This window comes from Crassostrea angulata, chromosome 7 (assembly GCF_025612915.1).
Source record: "Crassostrea angulata isolate pt1a10 chromosome 7, ASM2561291v2, whole genome shotgun sequence".
Classification (NCBI taxonomy): Eukaryota; Metazoa; Mollusca; class Bivalvia; order Ostreida; family Ostreidae; genus Magallana; species Magallana angulata.
The window spans coordinates 9,404,156-9,426,433 of record NC_069117.1 but is presented as its reverse complement, the minus strand read 5'-3'; the positions used below and the strand labels follow the sequence as shown (position 1 = coordinate 9,426,433).

At 37.1% G+C, this 22,278-nt stretch overlaps 2 protein-coding genes and 1 long non-coding RNA gene across 5 annotated transcripts; 2 read left to right on the top strand and 1 right to left on the bottom strand.

Annotated features, from left to right (window-relative positions):
• Positions 1-6,421: 6,421 nt before the first annotated feature.
• LOC128191470 (probable ATP synthase subunit g 1, mitochondrial) lies at positions 6,422-8,865 on the top strand. Its single transcript, XM_052863549.1, has 3 exons — positions 6,422-6,570; positions 6,984-7,156; positions 8,584-8,865. Exons 1-3 carry the CDS (start codon positions 6,480-6,482, stop codon positions 8,758-8,760), a joined length of 441 nt encoding a protein of 146 aa, XP_052719509.1. The 5' UTR covers positions 6,422-6,479; the 3' UTR covers positions 8,761-8,865.
• A 5,511-nt stretch (positions 8,866-14,376) lies between these two features.
• LOC128156660 (uncharacterized) lies at positions 14,377-15,874 on the top strand. Of its 2 annotated transcripts, none has more exons than XR_008239744.1 (4): positions 14,377-14,535; positions 14,940-15,009; positions 15,098-15,212; positions 15,636-15,874. It is a non-coding gene; the product is annotated as an uncharacterized LOC128156660 (long non-coding RNA). The 2 variants fall into 2 exon arrangements; XR_008239743.1 differs by having other exon boundaries at positions 15,095-15,212.
• Positions 15,875-16,737: 863 nt separating this feature from the next.
• LOC128191774 (uncharacterized) lies at positions 16,738-21,096 on the bottom strand. 2 transcript variants are annotated; one of them, XM_052864058.1, is made up of 3 exons: positions 19,784-21,096; positions 18,089-18,128; positions 16,738-16,938 (listed from the first exon to the last, which is right to left on the bottom strand). In XM_052864058.1, exon 1 carries the CDS (start codon positions 20,986-20,988, stop codon positions 19,786-19,788), a length of 1,203 nt encoding a protein of 400 aa, XP_052720018.1. In that variant the 5' UTR covers positions 20,989-21,096; the 3' UTR covers positions 16,738-16,938; positions 18,089-18,128; positions 19,784-19,785. The 2 variants fall into 2 exon arrangements, with proteins under 2 accessions (XP_052720018.1, XP_052720017.1); XM_052864057.1 differs by lacking the exon at positions 19,784-21,096 and having other exon boundaries at positions 18,089-19,742.
• Positions 21,097-22,278: the final 1,182 nt, after the last annotated feature.

Below are 22,278 nucleotides of genomic sequence, written 5' to 3'. Positions count from 1 at the left end.
CCTATCACCAGGGTCAGAGTACGTATCACCAGAATCTGTGTGCCCATCACCAGAGTCTGTACACCCATAACCAGGGCCAGTATACCCATCACCAGGGTCTCCATACCTATCACCAGGGTCAGAGTACGTCTCACCAGAAACTGTGTACCCATCACCAGAGTCTGTACACCCATAACCAGGGTCAGTATACCCATCACCAGGGTCTCCATACCTATCACCAGGGTCAGAGTACGTCTCACCAAAATCTGTGTACCCATCACCAGAGTCTGTACACCCATAACCAGGGTCAGTATACCCATCACCAGGGTCTCCATACCTATCACCAGGGTCAGAGTGCGTATCACCAGAGTCTGTGTGCCCATCACCAGAGTCTGTACACCCATAACAGGGCCAGTATACCCATCACCAGGGTCTCCATACCTATCACCAGGGTCAGAGTACGTCTCACCAGAAACTGTGTACCCATCACCAGAGTCTGTACACCCATAACCAGGGTCAGTATACCCATCACCAGGGTCTCCATACCTATCACCAGGGTCAGAGTACGTCTCACCAGAATCTGTGTACCCATCACCAGAGTCTGTACACCCATAACCAGGGTCAGTATACCCATCACCAGGGTCTCCATACCTATCACCAGGTCAGAGTGCGTATCACCAGAGTCTGTGTGCCCATCACCAGAGTCTGTACACCCATAACAGGGCCAGTATACCCATCACCAGGGTCTCCATACCTATCACCAGGGTCAGAGTACGTCTCACCAGAAACTGTGTACCCATCACCAGAGTCTGTACACCCATAACCAGGGTCAGTATACCCATCACCAGGGTCTCCATACCTATCACCAGGGTCAGAGTGCGTATCACCAGAGTCTGTGTGCCCATCACCAGAGTCTGTACACCCTTAACCAGGGCCAGTATTCCCATCACCAGGGTCTCCATACCTATCACCAGGGTCAGAGTACGTGTCACCAGAGTTTGTGTGCCCATCACCAGAGTCTGGACACCCATAACCAGGGCCAGTATACCCATCAACAGGGTCTCCATACCTATCACCAGGGTCAGAGTACGTATCACCAGAGTCTGTGTGGCCATCACCAGAGTCTGTACACCAATAACCAGGGTCAGTATACCCATCACCAGGGTCTCCATACCTATCACCAGGGTCAGAGTACGTATCACCAGAGTCTGTGTGCCTATCACCAGGGTCTGTACACCCATGACCAGGGTCAGTATACCAATCACCAGGGTCTCCAGGGTCAGAGTACGTATCACCAGAGTCTGTGTGTCAGTCACCAGAGTCTGTACACTCATGACGAGGGTTAGAATACCCATCATCAGGGTCTCCATAGCTATCACCAGGGTCAGTGTACGTATCACCAGAGTCTGTGTGCCCATCACAAGTGTCAGTATACACATAACCAACAATAAAAAATCCAAGACAAGGAGAGGGAGAGGGTGAAATCTATATATTTTTTCTTTTACTCAGGAGCTATTTTGTTTGGGGGGGGGGGGGGGGGTATAAGGGGTGAACATGTCACTGACCCCTAATAGATCTATCCATGACCTATCACCAGGGTCTGTATACACATTACCAGGGTCAGTTACACATCTCCAGGGTCAGAGTACGTATCACCAGAGTCTGTGTGTCAGTCACCAGAGTCTGTACACCCATAACCAGGGTCAGTATACCCATCACCAGGGTCTCCATACGTATCACCAGGGTCAGAGTACGTATCACCAGAGTCTGTGTGCCCATCACCAGAGTCTGTACACCCATAACCAGTGTCAGTATACCCATCACCAGGGTCATCATACCAATCACCAGGGTCAGAGTACGTATCACCAGAGTCTGTGTGCCCATCACCAGAGTCTGTACACCCATAACCAGGGCCAGTATGCCCATCACCAGGGTCTAAATACTTATCACCAGGAATAGTTTACGAATCAATAGGGTCTGTGTGCCCATCATTAGGGTCAGTATATCTATCACAACAGTCAGTGCACTTATCATCAGGGTGTGTACATCCATTACCTTGATCAGTAGACTTTCACCAGGATAACTGTACCTATTACCTATCACCAGAGTTAGTTTACCTAACGGCCGTGTCAGTGTACGCATCCGTGGGTCTGAGGCCCCATCTCCAAGGTCAGTATACCTATCACAAGAGTCAGTACATTTATCACCAGTATATCTATCACATTCTCTATCACCAGGGTCAGTATACCTATCGACAGAGTCAGTGTACGTATCACAAGGGTCTGTAGCCAATCACAGGGGTCAGTATGTATCCATCACCAGAGTCGGTATACACAAAAGTGTAGATATTATAAGGTCAGCATACGTAACACCAGAATCTCAAAATCTATAACCAGGGTAAGTATAACCATCACCTGAGTCAGTATACCTATCACAAGGGTCATGAGTGTACGTATCACCAAGGTATGTGTAATCTTCACCAGGATCAGTATACCTATCACCAGGGTCACTCTACTTATCAACAGGGTCAGTATTACCTGACTCAGGTAATGGATATACAAACCCTAATGATAAGTGCACGGACTGTTGTGTTAGGTATACTGACCCTGGTGATGGGCACACAGACCCTATTGATGCGTACACTATCCTGTTGAAAAGTATTAAGACCCTGGTGAAGGGTAAACTGACCTTTGTTATGAATATACAGACCATGATGATGGGCACACAGACCCTAGTACTACGAACACTGACCCTACTAAAAGGTATAATGACCCAGGTGATATGTTTACAGTTCTGGTGATACGTACTCTGACTCTGGTGATAGGCATTATGACCCTGGTGATAGGTATTGAGACCCTGGTGATGGGTATACTGACTTTGGCTACGGATGTACAGACCCTGGTCATGAGCACACAGACTCTGGTGATACGTACTCTGACCCTGGTGATAGGTATTGAGACCCTGGTGATGGGTATGCTGACCCTGGTTATGGGTGTACATACCCTGGTGATGGGTATACAGACCCTGGTTATGGGTGTACATACCCTGGTGATGGGTATACTGACGCTGGTTATGGATGTACAGACTCTGGTGATACGCACTCTGATCCTGGTGATAGATATGAAGACCCTGGTGATGGGTATACTGACCCTGGTTATGGGTGTACAGACCCGGGTGATTGGTATACTGACCCTGGTGACGGGTGTAGAGACCCCGTTGTTGGGCACACAAACTCTAGTGATGGATATAATGACCATGGTGATAGGTATGGAGACCCTGGTGATGGGTATACTGGCCCTGGTTATGGGTGTACAGACTCTGGTGATGGGCACACAAACTCTGGTGATACGTTCTCTGACCCTGGTGATAGGTATGGAGACCCTGGTGATGGGCATACTGGCCCTGATTATGAGTATACAGACCCTAGTTATGGGCACACAGACTCTGGTGATACGTACTCTGACCCTGGTGATAGGTATGGAGACCTTGGTGATGGGTATACTGGCCCTGGTTATGGGTGTACAGACCCTGGTGATGGGCACACAGACTCTGGTGATACGTACTCTGACCCTGGTGATAGGTATGGAGACCCTGGTGATGGGTATACTGGCCCTGTTATGGGTGTACAGACTCTGGTGATGGGCACACAGATTCTGGAGAGACGTACTTTAACCCTGGTGATAGGTATGGAGACCCTGGTGATGGGTATACTGGCCCTGATTATGAGTATACAGACCCTGGTTATGGGCACACAAACTCTGGTGATACGTACTCTGACCCTGGTGATAGGTATGGAGACCCTGGTGATGGGTATACTGGCCCTGATTACGGGTGTTCAGACTCTGGTGATGGGCACACATACTCTGGTGATACGTACTCTGACCCTGGTGATAGGTATGGAGACCCTGGTGATGGGTATACTGGCCCTGATTATGAGTATACAGACCCTGGTGATGGGCACACAGACTCTGGTGATACGTACTCTGACCCTGGTGATAGGTATGGAGACCCTGGTGATGGGTATACTGGCCCTGTTATGGGTGTACAGACTCTGGTGATGGGTACACAGTTTCTGGTGAGACGTACTCTGACCCTGGTGATAGGTATGGAGACCCTGGTGATGGGTATACTGGCCCTGTTATGGGTGTACAGACTCTGGTGATGGGCACACAGATTCTGGTGATACGTACTCTGACCCTGGTGATAGGTATGGAGACCCTGGTGATGGGTATACTGGCCCTGATTATGAGTATACAGACCCTGGTTATGGGCACACAAACTCTGGTGATACGTACTCTGACCCTGGTGATAGGTATGGAGACCCTGGTGATGGGTATACTGGCCCTGATTACGGGTGTACAGACTCTGGTGATGGGCACACAGATTCTGGTGATACGTACTCTGACTCTGGTGATAGGTATGGAGACCCTGGTGATGGGTATACTGACCCTGGTTATGGGTGTACAGACCCTGGTGATGGGCACACAAACTCTGGTGATACGTACTCTGACCCTGGTGATAGGTATGGAGACCCTGGTGATGGGTATACTGACCCTGGTTATGGGTGTACAGACTCTGGTGATACGTACTCTGACCCTGGTGATAGGTATGGAGACCCTGGTGATGGGTATACTGGCCCTGGTTATGGGTGTACAGACTCTGGTGATGGGCACACAGATTCTGGTGATACGTACTCTGACCCTGGTGATAGGTATGGAGACCCTGATGATGGGTATACTGGCCCTGATTATGAGTATACAGACCCTGGTTATGGGCACACAAACTCTGGTGATACGTACTCTGACCCTGGTGATAGGTATGAAGACCCTGGTGATGGGTATACTGGCCCTGATTACGGGTGTACAGACTCTGGTGATTGGCACACAGACTCTGGTGATACGTACTCTGACCTTGGTGATAGGTATGGAGACCCTGGTGATGGGTATACTAACCCTGGTTATGGGTGTACAGACCCTGGTGATGGGCACACAAACTCTGGTGATACGTACTCTGACCCTGGTGATAGGTATGGAGACCCTGGTGATGGGTATACTGACCCTGGTTATGGGTGTACAGACTCTGGTGATACGTACTCTGACCCTTGGTGATAGGTATGGAGACCCTGGTGATGGGTATACTGACCCTGTTATGGGTGTACAGACTCTGGTGATGGGTACACAGATTCTGGTGAGACGTACTCTGACCCTGGTGATAGGTATGGAGACCCTGATGATGGGTATACTGGCCCTGGTTATGGGTGTACAGACTCTGGTGATGGGCACACAGACTCTGGTGATACGTACTCTGACCCTGGTGATAGGTATGGAGACCCTGGTGATGGGTATACTGGCCCTGGTTATGGGTGTACAGACCCTGGTGATGGGCACACAAACTCTGGTGATACGTACTCTGACCCTGGTGATAGGCATGAAGACCCTGGTGATGGTTATACTGACCCTTGTTATGGGTGTACAGACTCTGGTGATGGGCACACAGACTCTGGTGATACGTACTCTGACCCTGGAGACCATGGTGATGGGTATACTGACCCTGGTTATTTGTATACAGACCCTGGTGATAGGTCATTGGTAGATCTACAAGGGGTCAGTGACCTGTTCACCCCTAATACCCCCCCCCCCCCAACAAAATAGCTCCTGAGTTAAAAAAAAAGGAAAATAGATTTCTCCTTTCTTCCCCTCCTAGTCTTGGATTTTTTTATTTATTTTGGACTAAGGTGTTTGTAGAACCTGGTGAATGGAACAATGCACGAGATAATATTGGTTTACATAAAGTCTTTATACTAGCATACATGTATGTAATGAAACCATGATATTTTGTTCAGGCACCTAGCATCGTAGCAAAGTGGGTTGAGGGCAAACTCATCCAATCTTGCCTTGAAAAAAACCCCAACTCAAAAATACTTTTTAAATAATTGAAAATCCTAATCCGTGGGGGTAGGGGGCTAAGTGTACCTTTAACTTCAATTTCACAGTTTATTTCCTCTCTTTCATTTCAAATTTTACATGGTCCCAAAAACATTGGGGGGGGGGGGGGTGAAACTGTATGTTAATTTACTTTTTTATAACCATTCCAACCCCCCCCCCCTCCGATGCTAAGTGCCTGTTGTTTTCCTGTAACATTGATTTTGATTGTTCTCTCAATTATTTATTTAATTTTTTGGTGTAAAATCTAATGTACATAACATTTTTATCACTTCTGATCATATTTTTCATATAAAAATCGCATTTTTAAATTGCACATATATCAGTTCGAAGTTCCTCCAAATAGTTTTCGAATTTCCTCCCAATCGTTTACCGATCCCGATGGAAAGTTGGTTCACGCATGCGCACATCCTGGTTATAGTGCCTGGTTATGGGATATAAAAAATACCCTATTCTATACCTCGAGATGATTTCGCAACTTAAAATTAAACAACTCGTACATAGTGTTCGACATTTCTATGAACAACTTGTTTAAGGTTGACTCACTGAAGGTCAAACATGGCGGCTCGGTTGACGGGTTTTGTGCAAAGAAGTGCCGATTTTGTTAAAAAGTATGCCACAATAGCATGGAGAGACCACATCAACAAAGGTAATAGATCAGAAATAACTTATGTAAATATATGAGACATTAAAAAATGTCCATATAACGAATAATTAACACCAAAGTTTAGTGTGTTCACGTTCAGTATCACCTGGAGAATCAACATGCTTACCTACATCACAGGCACCTAAATTTTTATCAATCAGTCGCTTAATAAGTCATAAATCGAAAAATTCTACCCCTACTATATATAGATACACAAGGGTGTATTTATATATAGTAGGGGTAGAATTTTTCGATATATGACTTATTAAGCGACTGATTGATTAAAATTGAGGTGCCTGTGTCTACATACACAACATTCTATGTTATTTATGTCTATTTATTATAGTTATCCTGATAGTTCAGTAACAGCGTTGATGTATCAGATTTTTTAATTTAAATTTCTTCTTTAAACTTAGTTGCCGTTTGTCAGGCCAACGGGCAGTCCATGAGCCGCATGCAGATGCTTTCTCTGTACCTCAAAACAGAGCTTGCTCCACCCAACCCAATAGAGGCTAAAGAAAGCATCGCCAAATTCTTGGACCTTCCATTTAAAATGAGCGGACAAAAAATTGCTAACATGAATGTCAAAGTAAGGAAAATATTTTGTACTGATTTATATTTTTAATTAGGCCTACAGTGTAACTAGTATCTCACTAATCTCTGTTCTGATTAACTGTCTTTGTCACTTTTTTCACTATTTACATAAAAAAAGACACTTATCTGTCAAATAAGTACAACTGAAAACTAATTGATGGGGAAACGCAAGATTTCTTCAGTAATTGATTGTCACCCTGAGGATTGACAAGAATGATGAAGTATTTCTTACACAGATATTCGAAAAGCTGACATCTTTTTTCCTCATCGATATCTTGGAATAAATTTACCCTTTTCAAAACAATTTCATATTTTAATTTTGTTTGCATTACAAAATCTCCTTAGATCTTTTTTATTAAGCCTCTTTCTCCAACCGAAAAAAATATATATAGAGGGGATATTTCATCAACAAAATCTTGAAATTTTTCATTGTAGTGAATCTTTTGACCCAGTGGTACATTGTATTTATAAATATCAAATACTCAGCTAAATGTAATCTGAGGTCCAGGACATTTTGGGACAGATAATAGGCAATGTTTTTTTCTACATCAAGTCTACCCCCTTGGCAACAGATATTATAAATATCTGAAATCCCACTGAATTGGTGTTGAAATGGTTGCTTGATCAATGAGATGTTTTTGGTGATGACTAATGTTTAAGAAAGGATAATTAAAAATTCATCCTTTAATATTCAATCAATCTTTGTTCCACTTACATATGTTTAGATATTCTGGTGATATGTCTACCCTGACAGGCTCTACGTGCAGTATTAAGTCAACACATGCAGTTCTGGTGCTACAAGTAAACACAAGATAAATTTGAAAGCAACTATAACCAGTTGATGATAAATGTTGTCATAATAAACAACTTCTTTATCCTGAACAATTTATATTGGTCTATGCCAGATTATCTGATAAGATCACTTGATTTTAAAACTGCTGCTGGTGGGTCATGCTAGATGTTATTTAGATTGTACATTTATTTAAATCATGTGATTGTAGGAACATTATATTTTCAAACAAATGTAATAGAAACTTAGCAGGTTTCTTAGTATAATTGTACATGTACATTCTAGCAGTCATATACCTTGCCAACATTTTCAAAAAAGTAATCAGATTTGATGGTTCATAATTATAAATGGAAAGTGATGTCCAGTGGTAAAACAAAAAAAGTGTTCATTGACTTGAACCACCTGGGCACATCCACTGGCATAACATATATTTAGAGATTGTGTGATTTTAATTGTATGCAGTTAAAATGCTTATATGATTCATAAAATTTTCTGTAGATATATTTCCCCTCAGTTTGTATTATAAATGAACAATAACTTAGCAATACATGTTACAATCTACTAGTAATATAATGAGTGTATGGTATAAGTCTACAAAGCTAATTCATTGTTTTGTTGTGTTTTTTTGCCAGGAAGCCCTTTGTAAATCACTCCTGGTAGCTGATGTTGCCGTCTTTTTTGTCGTGGGTGAAGTGATCGGCCGTAGATGCTGGGGTGGTTATAAAATCCCTGGTGCTTACGGAGATACTGAAATGTTTACAGAGGAGGACATTAAAAAAATGGATGCTGAGAGAGCGAAAGCTAATTGAACGTTACAACTTTTCTATAGTGACTTTAAAAATACCACACAACATTCAAAAATGTGATGTTTGTTAGAAAATATTGATTAAAAAGTGTATGTAAAACAAACTGAACTTTTCTCCTCTTTTTTTCGGTTTCAATTGGAGTACAAAAGTCATAAGGTTGAAGCTGATTTGAGGCAGCAAGTATGTCACATATTACGGTTCCTTGTAAACTTAAACTGTGTAGAAAAAAGAATTGTCTATGATCATCCTCAAAATAAGCGTAATAATTTTATGGACTATTTAGTCAACATTGTAATAATCTGTAGAAACCTTCAGCCAAGAATTCAGATTTTAAATTTATAAACCACAGGCGTTTTCCAAAGTTTTATACAAGGAATCCACTAAGAAAACCTGACAAACCTATAAAAATAACCATGGAAAACGGTATCTATGAATCACATCTTCGCAAGCCAATGGTTTTTCAGCTCACTCTGCTCTCCATTTACTGGGAAATGGAAAGGACCGAAAAACCATGGCTTGCGTGGTTGTGAATCTCAATGACTCCACAGTAAGAGGCTTTGAATAATATTTTAATGGCGTATAAAAAAAAACGCGCGAAAGGAAAGAGCTCCATTGTGGCGAATGTTTCCTGCTAAAATAAATAAAGGAAAAGATTTTCGCTGTTTATTCGCAAATACATGTAGATTCTTCCCCCAATAAAAGCTGGTCTGCTTATTTTTGCGACCATGCATATATTGATCATTTATCGATATTTAATCCTCAGCCATATTTGATAACTCTAAATTATCCAAACTTTTTTATTCGTACCATAAGTCTGCAATTTATATATAGCAAATTTGATTAACAGGCTTTCAGTGCTAATATAACGATCAGTTATTCAACGAAATGCCTTGCTTTAATAGTGGTTTTACGGAGATCTACTACATACATGTAGCCTATATAAACTGATAAAGGGGTTCGAATCACCGATGCACCAGTACAACCTTTCTTCTTTTTTTAATATGATCTCAATTTGTATATACATGTATGTGTATATTTATTCCATCATATCCATTGCAAAATTATTATAACTTTGTAAAATGCATATATATCATCAATATTTTTTTTTTATTTCATTTCATTTTTAAAATTAAAAGGACAAATAACGTTTTTAAGATGAAAATATAATTTGTAGCTGAGGATCGGAGCACCTTAACAAGTACAAAAACCAAAAATATTTGCAACGACGATGTTCTGGCCATTCTTGTGAAATTTTCTCTAATGCGAATTATTTATAATTAAAGAAGGCTGGAGAGTCAACCAATTAAGAGGGCTGGATGGCTGTGGCGAATTTTAGACTGTATTGATCTTCTATAGAAGATAGAAACAATTTCAAATTAATTTTTTTCCAACTAAATATACTAGATGATGTTATATTACAAGTTTACAAAAGCACAATTTCTAACTAGATTCAGTTTTGAATATTTTAACAAACGATAAAAAAAGAAAAATTATTTTAAGTTTTGGTAGTATCGAACCCACAACCTAAAAACCCTAGCTCTAAAATGTTACCCAATGTCTGGTGCTCTAACCACTGAGCCATTACAGTCACATCAAAGTTCTTTGTTGAATGCTAAATGCAACTTCAACCACGAATTAAGGACTTGAAGTATTTCTTTAAAACGTTCAATTGTTGGGATACAAAATTTTTAAAGTATATTGGGTCATTTCTCCAAGTTTTTGTTGATTGAAATCGGTTTGATTTCCTTTAAACCTTATATATAGACTATGACAAAAATTTAGAGCCCAGACCCACTCTATAAAAGAAAAGGCATTGAAGTTCTAAAAATGACATTATTTGGAGATTTTGACACAAATACGCCAGTTTGAATAAACCTCTTCCAAATATTTAACTTATTTAAAGGTTATAAATCGACGTTATGGTAAATATACATTGTTTTCAATAATTTAGAAAGAAATTATGAGATTTGTTCATATTTTAATTTTATAGTATCTTTTCTATCCTCATGTAGGCAGTTTACAAGCCTTATTCACCCATCTTCTTTGCAAGCAATTATAACCAGCTGATGACATATGTTGTCAAATAAAACAACTTCTTTATCCTGAACAATTTATATTGGTCTATGCCAGATTATCTGATAAGATCACTTGATTTTAAAACTGCTGCTGATGGGTCATGCTAGATGTTATTTATATATTTATTTATTTAAATCATGTGATTGTAGAAACATTATATTTTCAAACAAATGTATTAGAAACTTAGCAGGTTTCTTAGTATTGTACATGTATTGAAAGAAAGTGTTCATCCACTCGGGCACTGGCATACATATATTTAGAGATTGTGTCATTCTAATTATATGCAGTTTAAATGCTAATTAAAATAACACATAAAATTTTCTGTAGATATATTTCCCCTCAGTTTGTATTATACATGAAAAATAACTTAGCAATACATGTTACAATCTACTAGCAATATGATAAGTGTACGGTATAATTTCACAAAGCTAATTCATTGTTTTGTTGTGTTTTTTTGCCAGGAAGCCCTTTGTAAATCACTCCTGGTAGCTGATGTTGCCGTCTTTTTTGTCGTGGGTGAAGTGATCGGCCGTAGATGCTGGGGTGGTTATAAAATCCCTGGTGCTTACGGAGATACTGAAATGTTTACAGAAGAGGACATTAAAAAAATGGATGCTGAGAGAGCGAAAGCTAATTGAACGTTACAACTTTTCTATAGTGACTTTAAAAATACCACACAACATGCAAAAATGTGATGTTTGTTAGAAAATATTGATTAAAAAGTGTATGTAAAACAAACTGAACTTTTCTCCTCTTTTTTTCGGTTTCAATTGGAGTACAAAAGTCATAAGGTTGAAGCTGATTTGAGGCAGCAAGTATGTCACATATTACGGTTCCTTGTAAACTTAAACTGTGTAGAAAAAAGAATTGTCTATGATCATCCTCAAAATAAGCGTAATAATTTTATGGACTATTTAGTCAACATTGTAATAATCTGTAGAAACCTTCAGCCAAGAATTCAGATTTTAAATTTATAAACCACAGGCGTTTTCCAAAGTTTTATACAAGGAATCCACTAAGAAAACCTGACAAACCTATAAAAATAACCATGGAAAACGGTATCTATGAATCACATCTTCGCAAGCCAATGGTTTTTCAGCTCACTCTGCTCTCCATTTACTGGGAAATGGAAAGGACCGAAAAACCATGGCTTACGTGGTTGTGAATCTCAATGACTCCACAGTAAGAGGCTTTGAATAATATTTTAATGGCGTATAAAAAAAACGCGCGAAAGGAAAGAGCTCCATTGTGGCGAATGTTTCCTGCTAAAATAAATAAAGGAAAAGATTTTCGCTGTTTATTCGCAAATACATGTAGATTCTTCCCCCAATAAAAGCTGGTCTGCTTATTTTTGCGACCATGCATATATTGATCATTTATCGATATTTAATCCTCAGCCATATTTGATAACTCTAAATTATCCAAACTTTTTTATTCGTACCATAAGTCTGCAATTTATATATAGCAAATTTGATTAACAGGCTTTCAGTGCTAATATAACGATCAGTTATTCAACGAAATGCCTTGCTTTAATAGTGGTTTTACGGAGATCTACTACATACATGTAGCCTATATAAACTGATAAAGGGGTTCGAATCACCGATGCACCAGTACAACCTTTCTTCTTTTTTTAATATGATCTCAATTTGTATATACATCTATGTGTATATTTATTCCATCATATCCATTGCAAAATTATTATAACTTTGTAAAATGCATATATATCATCAATATTTTTTTTTATTTCATTTCATTTTTAAAATTAAAAGGACAAATAACGTTTTTAAGATGAAAATATAATTTGTAGCTGAGGATCGGAGCACCTTAACAAGTACAAAAACCAAAAATATTTGCAACGACGATGTTCTGGCCATTCTTGTGAAATTTTCTCTAATGCGAATTATTTATAATTAAAGAAGGCTGGAGAGTCAACCAATTAAGAGGGCTGGATGGCTGTGGCGAATTTTAGACTGTATTGATCTTCTATAGAAGAAGAGCTCTATAGAAAAATTACCTAAATTTACTAAGTATTAAAATAAAATGATTTTTTCGTACCTTAAATTTTAGGTAGATCTGATGGTTAATTTATTGACCATCCAGCCTCCTTGACTATCAGATCTACATTGTACATTGAATTACTGTATAAGATATCATTAACTATCATTTAGAGAAGAAAAGAATAATATGTTTAAGCTTTAAATAAACATTTTTCATTTTCCTTTTGAATAGCGCTTCTTCGTAAGGAGTTTAAGGAAGCCAACTTTAGTTTTCATTGCGCATGTTTTTGCGCATTCTAGTAAAATACTACGGAAACGAATTTCCAACTTTAAAGTTGTAATTTTCATCTTTAATCTTGGAATTTCCAATTTGAAGTTGAATTTTCCAATCTTAATCTTAAAATTTCCATTTTTTTTGTTTTAACTAATTTCTTGTTGATATAACAGTATACATTATATCACAGGCAAACTGTGTATAAGCTTATAATTGTATATATGTGAAAATTAAAACGTTTAAATGTATACAGTATCAAATATAGAAATTATTTTGAATCAAATAAATGTTATCTTAATATGTAAAACAGAGGGTATCGTTAGTTAAATACAGGATTTGAAAGAAGTACACTAGGAGACAATGAAGATCTAAGTCAGAGTTTTGATACTGCCTTTATATACATGGCGTTGATAATGATCTCTTATTAAAAAGACATTCGTCTGAAAATGAAAAACGCATGGTAATAATGTTCAACAGAAATCAAAGTTGAAATTTCCAGGATTCAAGTTGAAAATTCCAACTTTTAAATGAAAAAAATCAACTTTAAAGTTGGAAATATCAACTTTAAAGTTGGAAATTCCAAGTTTAATGTCGGAAACTCCAACTTTAAAGTTGAAAAAAAAATAAACTAGGACTAAAGCTGGAAATTCCAACTTTTAAGTTGGAAATTTCCAAGATTAAAGTTGGATAAATCAACTTCATAGTAGGAAATTCCACGATGGAAACTGGAAATGCCAACAATTAAAGTTGGAAATTCCAAGACTAAAATGGGAAATTCCAACTTTAAAGTTGGAAAAATCAACTTTCAAGCTGAAAATTCCAAGATAACTTTGAAAATCCTATTCAAAAATTTAAGTTTGAAATTCCAACAGCCAGGTTTTGTTTGTTGTATAGCATGACTGATACATACATGTATATATGATATGATATACAGTAACGTCAACAGAAGATTGATTGGTCGTCTTAATTTGACTGTTATACCCATTATATGGCATGTGATATTGGTCAACCATATGTTATAGTTGTTTAAACTATAAAATGGTTGTTAGTTTTTCTAATTATGTTCTCTTGTTAGTTATATTGTGATGTAACTGTTTCATTTCCACAACAATAGCAGACTCTATGTGTTCAGCTTTGTCTTATCTAAATATCTTATTAATAAATAAGCAACGTTTTTAATATTCATTAAATACTGATGTCAAAATATAATGTTTGTGAACAATGTAACTGTTTTTGGAAATCAGTACCAAATATGGAATGTCAAGGTCGATTGTCTCGGTAAACAACAGGTGCGAGCTCGAGGTTGGGGGACTTCCACTCCGAGGGGGTAGCGGCCGTGCCCCCTGCATAGGGACATATTATCTGTCGGATTCAGCTGTCTATGCCACCTCGACCAGCGGACTAGGTACTACAGAGAGTACATACTAGTAGGTGAGTATAGTCAATATTGTATTTTTTTTAAATAAGAACCAAACTGATTATTATTAATGAACAAACTTCTCGACTTTAGGATTATATAATACTACATGTATTATCAATTAACCGAATTTGTATCTAAAGCGATTGTGAAAATGTCAACAAACGAATGCCTGAACGTTTTATGCCATCTAAATATTATACATCAAATTAAATGCGGTAAAACTAACCGTGGTTCTCTTCGTATTAACGAATAAAATTCGGTGCCATTGAATTGGCGGAAGGTGCACGCGTGTATAAATGTGATAACACATTACTCACATTGTCTCATTTGTTAAATGAAATTTACAATTGATAAACTTTGGAAACGAAAAAATTAATCAAATCGTAAATGATATGTCACTGATTTAATATTTAAGCTATAAGAAGACATGGATATACGGATACCAGTGATTGCGGCATTTACACTCCTTATCAGCCTCTCTGAAGGTAGCAGCAGGTCTGTGTCAATTCTCGATATGTACAATCCTTGCCTCATTTTTCTTCATTCTTGGAACTTTTTTTTCATATCAAGCAGCTTCGTTGGTCCCCACGAAAACCGGATATGAGTGCGATGATACATCAGTATATGGCACTTGCGCAGAAATAGTTGCAAAACATTCCCTGCAAGACATTTTAACGAATATGTGCAGGTGAGACTATTGTTTCTGATACACTAAATGTGTTTCGAGTGTTTTCTATTTCAAGTTCAACGCTTTGTATGCTAACTTTGTAATAAATTAGCTGATCTTAACGGATTGTAAAATCGAGTAAATACTGTGTAGATGGCGCTTGACCGGAAATTGCTGCATGGCTAAAAAATAATAATTTCTAAATCTTAGAATCATGAATACAAAATCGTAAAACTATATGCAAATCAAAGGGCAATAAAGAAGCGTTTTATGGAATTCGATCTTTTTGAAAATTTTCATTGCGACCAAAATAATATGTAACTATAGTAATGTTAGGAAAACAAGGACAAACTTTCTTCTATGACGGTGAAACAAAACACAAACAGAACTGATCATATCTGAAATCAGTTAATAATGCAAGCATTGATGTTCTCTTACTTCCAGTTTTTATCTGCGATGGAGAGAGTGTGTTATAGAATACGTATCCGTGTGTGGGACACATGACGGCATAGTCCCTACAGGATGGCTAGATGACCGGTGCGCAGATCAAAAGAACCAAGAAGTAAAAAGAGTGTAACCCGTTCAACAGATTGATATTTTGTCAAAGCTTTCTGAATTTTGGTGTAATAATTATTTATGGATATGAGCATTTGGTAATAAAATGTCATGTGTTGTTGCAGAGACTTATGTCTGGTTGTTGTTTTAATAACTTTGGTGTTATTAGGGTACATTTAGATGACATAGGCGTTCATTGGGGTATAAAAAGATCGCTTTTGCTCATTAATGTAAAACGAGACATATGTTTACAGTTAGTCAGAACCACTAGATTCACTAAGTATTTTTGAGGTTGATTGCAGTTTCATTAAGGTTTATAAGAATTCACTTGGGCAAAACTAATCACTGGATGACAATGTTACATGTACAAAACCTTGTTCACAAAAGAGAGAGGCAATCGCATAAATGACAAAATGATAAGCAATAGAATGGAACCCTTATCCAAGCATCCTTAAGGATGTGATGGATGAGGGTCATTTTCCGAATTAGCCGTAAGGCTACGAGGGTTTAAATGGAATATCGTGTGACATTAGTCCACGTGTACCTTGTTTAAAGAAATCAAAATAAAAGCTATTTATATCACTATTGAATACTATTCACCCAGGGTATATAAGGCCTTACCTGGCCACACTTCGAGTCGTTTTAAAGCAAACTTAATAATTATATTATCAGGTTCATGTTCTTAAATTTGTTGTCTAGTGGTGGGATTTTTAGTATAATTGTTTCTGCATCAATGCATCAAAAGAAATATATGGGAGGGTATTTAAACCCTCGTAGCCTTACGGCTAATTCGGAAAATGACCCTCATCCATCACATCCTTAAGGATGCTTGGATAAGGGTTCCATTTTCCCTCATTGAGCCTCCAGGCTTTACTCTGGTTTAAATGGAATCTTTAAAGCAATAAAGACAGCAAATTTAAAACATCAACATAATAAGAGAAAATAAGATAACAACATTTTGAAAAGAAAAATACATTTATTAATCAAGTTGAATTATACGTAATAATTACTCCAAAGTCCGATATATCCATGTCATAAAGAACACACCACAGTCTATACAGTTCATCGTTCACTAACACGCAAAAATATGTCACTGTGACCATGTTCCTCCTGTGCAATCATTTTTAAGAATAGTCCTGAGACTGTATCCGGGTACTCGTAAATCCGTCCATCGATGAAAGTCAAACCACTTCTATAAGAAAATCAATTCTTAGATGAGCTTAAAATAGTATCAGAATAAGTGTTGCTCAATTCTCTTCTATAAAATGTATAAAATGTTTTTGCATTTGCCCAATTTGCAGTTTCTAAAATGTCTTTAAGTTGCACACCTCTAGCAAAAGCTGCTGAGGTAGAAGCACTTCTGTAAGAATGAGCCGAAAAAACTTTCTCATCAATACCAGCTTTTTTCAATATTTCTTTCAGCCATCGAGCAACTGTACAAGTTGAAATTTCATCATAAGTTTTAAATGAAACTAATAATTTGCTAGTTTTTCTTAAATCCTTTGTTTTTTCTAAATAATATCGCAATGTGTGTAACACACAACAACTTTTGTCAGAGAAAGAATTTATTTTTACTTTTTTCATATCATGACCTGGTCTAGAAGTTTTCTGTAAATCAGAAATGGTGAACACCACGTATTCACCATGGTCAGACATATTTTTGATATTCAATGATATTAATGTCTGAACCCTTTGTGCTGTAGTCAAAGCTATCAGTGATGCCAATTTCATAGTCAAACTTTTCAAATCTAAATTCTCCAATGGGTAAAGAGATTTTAAATATGTCAAAACCTTACCAACATCCCATGTTGAGGTATACTTTGGTTTAGGTCTATTTTTCAAAAATACTCCTTTCATAAATCGTATCAGCAAAGGATTTTGATTAAAATAAAAATTTCCAGTGACTGAAAGTGTCTGAGTTATTGCAGCTTTGTATGCATTAATAGTGTTGTATGAATAATTCTTTTCGGCCAATTCTGATAAATAATTAATTAACTGATTACAAGCTGGTTGCATGGGATTGATATCCCTTTGATTACACCAAAAATTCCACTTTGCCCAAATAAAGTTGTACTTTTTATTGGTACTTTGTCTCCATGAATTTGAAATGAGCTCAATAGATTTCTCTGAAAGACCTCTGCTTTTGAGATTTCTCCTGATACCATACAGGCGAATAGAAACATTTTCCTTCTGTTTAGAGGATGTAACTGATTGTTGTGAGCTAACCGAAGTAGATTTGGAATTACTGGCAGACGCACTGGAATTCCTATTAACATGTTTAGTAGCATTGGATACCAGGGTTGTGTTGCCCATTTTGGTACAACTATAATTGCCTTGCTCACCTGATCGTCCTCCAACTTCTGTAAAACTCTCCCAATCAAACTGAAAGGAGGAAAAATATAAGGTTTAAAATCTGACCAACTGATAGAAAATGCATCTGAAGTAAAAGCAAAAGGATCAGGAAACCAGGAAATATAATTTTCTAATTGTCTATTTAGTCTAGATGCAAAGAGATCCATGTCTGGATAAAAAAATATTCTACATAATTCATCAAAGACCTTTTCATTCAATTTCCATTCTGTTGAATCACTGAAGGATCTAGACATATAATCAGCAGTAACATTATTTTTTCCCGCAATATGAACAGCAGAAATTAGTATATTCTTATTATCACACCAAAGCCAAATATTTTTAGCCTCTTCAAATAATGATAATACTGATCCACCTTGATTATTAATGTATGAGACAGCAGCGCTATTGTCTGATCTAATACAAATATGTATATTTTTCATATTCTGACATAAACTCTGTAATGCAAATTTGATAGCCATAATTTCTAAAATATTTATATGCAAAACTGATTCTGTTTTTGACCATCTGCCACCAGTGATTTTACCATTTAAATTTGCACCCCATCCAGCTTTTGAAGCATCTGTTTCCAAATAAATATCTACTTTTGGGTCCCGTATCCATTTCCCATTCCTAAGTGTTATATTTTCTTTCCACCAAACTATTTCGTTAATAGACATATCACTCAACAACATTTGTGCATCATAATCGTTATTCTCTTTAGCCAAAGCTTGAACTTTATCTCTGTCTAAGTATCTAAAAAATAGAGCTCCTAGATTTATGGCATGAAGGGAGGAAGTAAATAATCCTATTAATCTTGCAACTTCCCTAATAAAACATACTTTTTTGGTTGAAAGTAAGTTACAATAAGAAATAATTTTTTCAACTTTTTCATCTGGTAGATATACCTTGAATTTGACAGAGTCTATAATATGACCCAAATAATGTATTTCTTGAGATGGTATTAAAACCGATTTTTCTCTGTTAACAACAAATCCCAAGCTTTCTAACAAATTAACTAAAAATTTTGCATCCCGTTCACATTTAGCAAAATGATTAGCCTGAATTAATGAGTCATCAATATAATAAAATGAAGATATTCCTTGCTGTCGTATAAAAGCAAAAATGGGTTTCATTAATTTAGTAAAAACTCTCGGAGCTGATGCCAAACCAAACATTAGTGCATTGCATTGATAAAGGACTCCTTTCCAAAAAAATTTCAAATACTTTCTGTCATTTTTATAAATGGGTACTGACAAATAAGCATCCTTCAAATCAATACTGACAAAAAATGAGTTTCTTTTTATAGAAGATAAAACCACATCTAAAGTTTCCATCTTAAAATGGTGATAAGTAATAAATTCATTCAATTTCATCAAATTTATCACCGGTCTAAATTTGCCATTTTTCTTTTCCACTATAAAAATATTAGAAATAAATTGATTTGCTTCAAACTTGCTTACACTGATTGCATTTTTATTCAGGAGGTCTATAACCTCTTGATCTATTATATCTGTTTGTTTTTCATTAAATTTAATAGGAACAGGAATTTTGTTTTGAAAAGGAATTTCATCAAACTCAATTTTGTAACCTAAAATTGTATTAAGGATCCATGAATCTGAAGTTATCTTTTCCCATTCTCTTATATTGTTTGCTAAACCCCCAGCAACAAAATTTAAGTTACTCACATCTAATAATTCTGCTGGTATCTGTTGTACCCTGCTCTGCCTTGTCCTCGGTTGTAACCCGAGCCTCTTGACCGGCTTGACCTGCCGCCTCCTCGAGAGTATGGATTGTACTGACTTGTCCTTCCTCGGAAGTTCATTTTCCCTCTGAAGTTTTTTGATTGAATATTGCGAGGAAAACCAGGTGTTAATTGCTTGTTTATTTTTGACGCATCAGAAATTTCTTTCATACGTTTTGTAATGTCAGAGGGGAAAAGAGTTTTCTCCTCAATTGGAGTTGTTGCAGCACACAATTGTTGAAATCTCTTATGTACAAATGGCCTGAGAATAAAGCGGCGTCTTACATTCAACTCGTACATCGCATTGCATGCCAGAGTAATTGCATCCGAAACACATTTTTTGGCTTTTTTCATTTCAAATTTATTTGTCTTGAACATTTCAGCAAGTGAAATCATGGGTACTATAGATAGGCCGAGAATTCTTTGCGCATCTTGCAATGTTTTGTCTCTTTGTTGGACATTAGGAAAAAGATTATTCCAAATTTCAGAATTTATTAATGGTGGCACAAGATTTTTACAATTTTCTGGAATTTTGACTTCATCTAAATATTTTGAAACATCAGCCTTTTGGGTACAACCCATTTTAATAAACTTAGCCATATTTTCCGAAATCGACTCTGAAAATTTTGTTTCATCCTCAAATATCTTTGGCATTGAAATTTCAGAGTTATCATCATCAAAGACCACCTCTGGGTCATTATCAATAGAGAACATATCTGTTTCGTTATTTTGAACATGATCGAAATCCGAATCCGGAAAACATTCTATCACCCCTTCTGGGTTCTCGCCGGTAGTCCCGGAAGTGCATGGATTGTTGTTATTATCGACGTGTTCTGTTCTCTTAAGAAATTCATTCAATAACGAAAATAATTGGGAAGGATTAAAGTCTTGTTGTTTTTTATTTTTTGTTGTTTTTTCTTCGTTTTTTCTTTTACTGTTTACCTTTTTTGCTGGGGCCTTTCCCCTTTTGTTGGAACTTATTCCTTTACCCTTCCCGGTTGTTGAAGTAGAAGCCACGCTTCTTGTGTTTGGTCGGTCGGCATTTTCATTTTGTATGTTCGTATCAACCTCCGAATCCGACGCAAATAACTGAACAATGTCCTTATCGACATTTTCATTTTCAGAGCTGGAGTCAGATAAATTTGGCATTTTACCAGGTATGAAAGGGAGTTTTCACGAACACCCGAATTTTCTCCAACTCTCAGTATAAGAAATGGTACTGCAGCGCAGTAAAGAATTCTGTCATACACTGCGTGAATGACCCTCGTACACGTGGCCTTTTACACGAAAGACTCGAAGTGTGGCCAGGTAAGGCCTTATATACCCTGGGTGAATAGTATTCAATAGTGATATAAATAGCTTTTATTTTGATTTCTTTAAACAAGGTATACGTGGACTAATGTCACACGATATTCCATTTAAACCAGAGTAAAGCCTGGAGGCTCAATGAGGGAAAATGAATTATTCTAGCTTCTTATATATTAACGAAAAGTTCAAACTATGTTGCTGCAATTCAATTACATGTAAAAGGCTGAACCACAAATGTTGTTGTAATATTATTTTTTCCATAGCCGTAAACAGTTTTTTCTATCTCTTTGGCAATAATTCCGAGTATGATGTGCTGTATTTGAGCACATCATTTGTCATAATATTCGAAACACAGTTTGGCTGTCCCGGCAATCTGAAATATCACATTTTAAAAAAAGGCTCAGGAAACCACCGCAGGTGCAACCTGTGTATTTTATGTCTGCTTTAAATATCCACTTACTAGATTGTGTCTGTACTTAATTGTCGATTTGATGATACCCTTATCATAAATGTACGGGTATTTCCTTGCTCTTATAGCAACTCGTTTTACTCTAATTTTTGTCCTCGGTTTTTCTCATGATATCGCTTAACTTTAATTTTATCACAGGTTTTTTTTTATATAAATACATGTATATACAATGTAAATTATAAAAATAGAGGAATATTTTTAAAAGACATCTTAGAAAAATAATATTCTTATGTAGAAAGTTACATGTATCTGTTTTTCAGACTTTTTTTGCTAGAAACCTAGCTCTCATATTCACAATATCTCTCTTTGGACTCTTTTGTCCAAGTATTTTATCACTATAGTGTCTAAGAGACTATGGAGTATTCTTTGCTCTTCTAGTTGATTGCGAGTTAACAAGGGACAGAACTGCATTTTATACAACATCAGGATGCCTTTATTAAAGAGTCACATTGCAGAGTTGCAGTTTTTGAGCCATTAAAAAAAAAATTCCAGCCCTTTTTATCCCATCATACGTTATGGGGTTTGACTTTACATAAATCTACAGAATTTAATAGGCTTTTATTAAAAATATCTGTTACAGTGATTATCCAAAAAATACTTTGAAACTTCAACCCTATTTTCCAGCGTCTTGTTCCTATAAAGCAACCCTTGTTAGAATGATT

What these genes read in the sequence shown, in the direction of transcription:
- LOC128191470 (XM_052863549.1), top strand. Translation starts at nt 6,480, where the DNA reads ATGGCGGCTCGGTTGACGGGTTTTGTGCAAAGAAGTGCCGATTTTGTT. An exon ending in GAGAGACCACATCAACAAAG is followed by an intron (nt 6,571 to 6,983) that starts GTAATAGATCAG and finishes CTTTAAACTTAG; the next exon opens with TTGCCGTTTGTCAGGCCAAC. An exon ending in TTGCTAACATGAATGTCAAA is followed by an intron (nt 7,157 to 8,583) that starts GTAAGGAAAATA and finishes TTTTTTTGCCAG; the next exon opens with GAAGCCCTTTGTAAATCACT.
- LOC128191774 (XM_052864057.1), bottom strand. Translation starts at nt 19,471, where the DNA reads ATGAAATTGAATGAATTTATTACTTATCACCATTTTAAGATGGAAACT. An exon ending in AGAAGTTGGAGGACGATCAG is followed by an intron (nt 16,939 to 18,088) that starts GTGAGCAAGGCA and finishes ATTTTCTTATAG; the next exon opens with AAGTGGTTTGACTTTCATCG.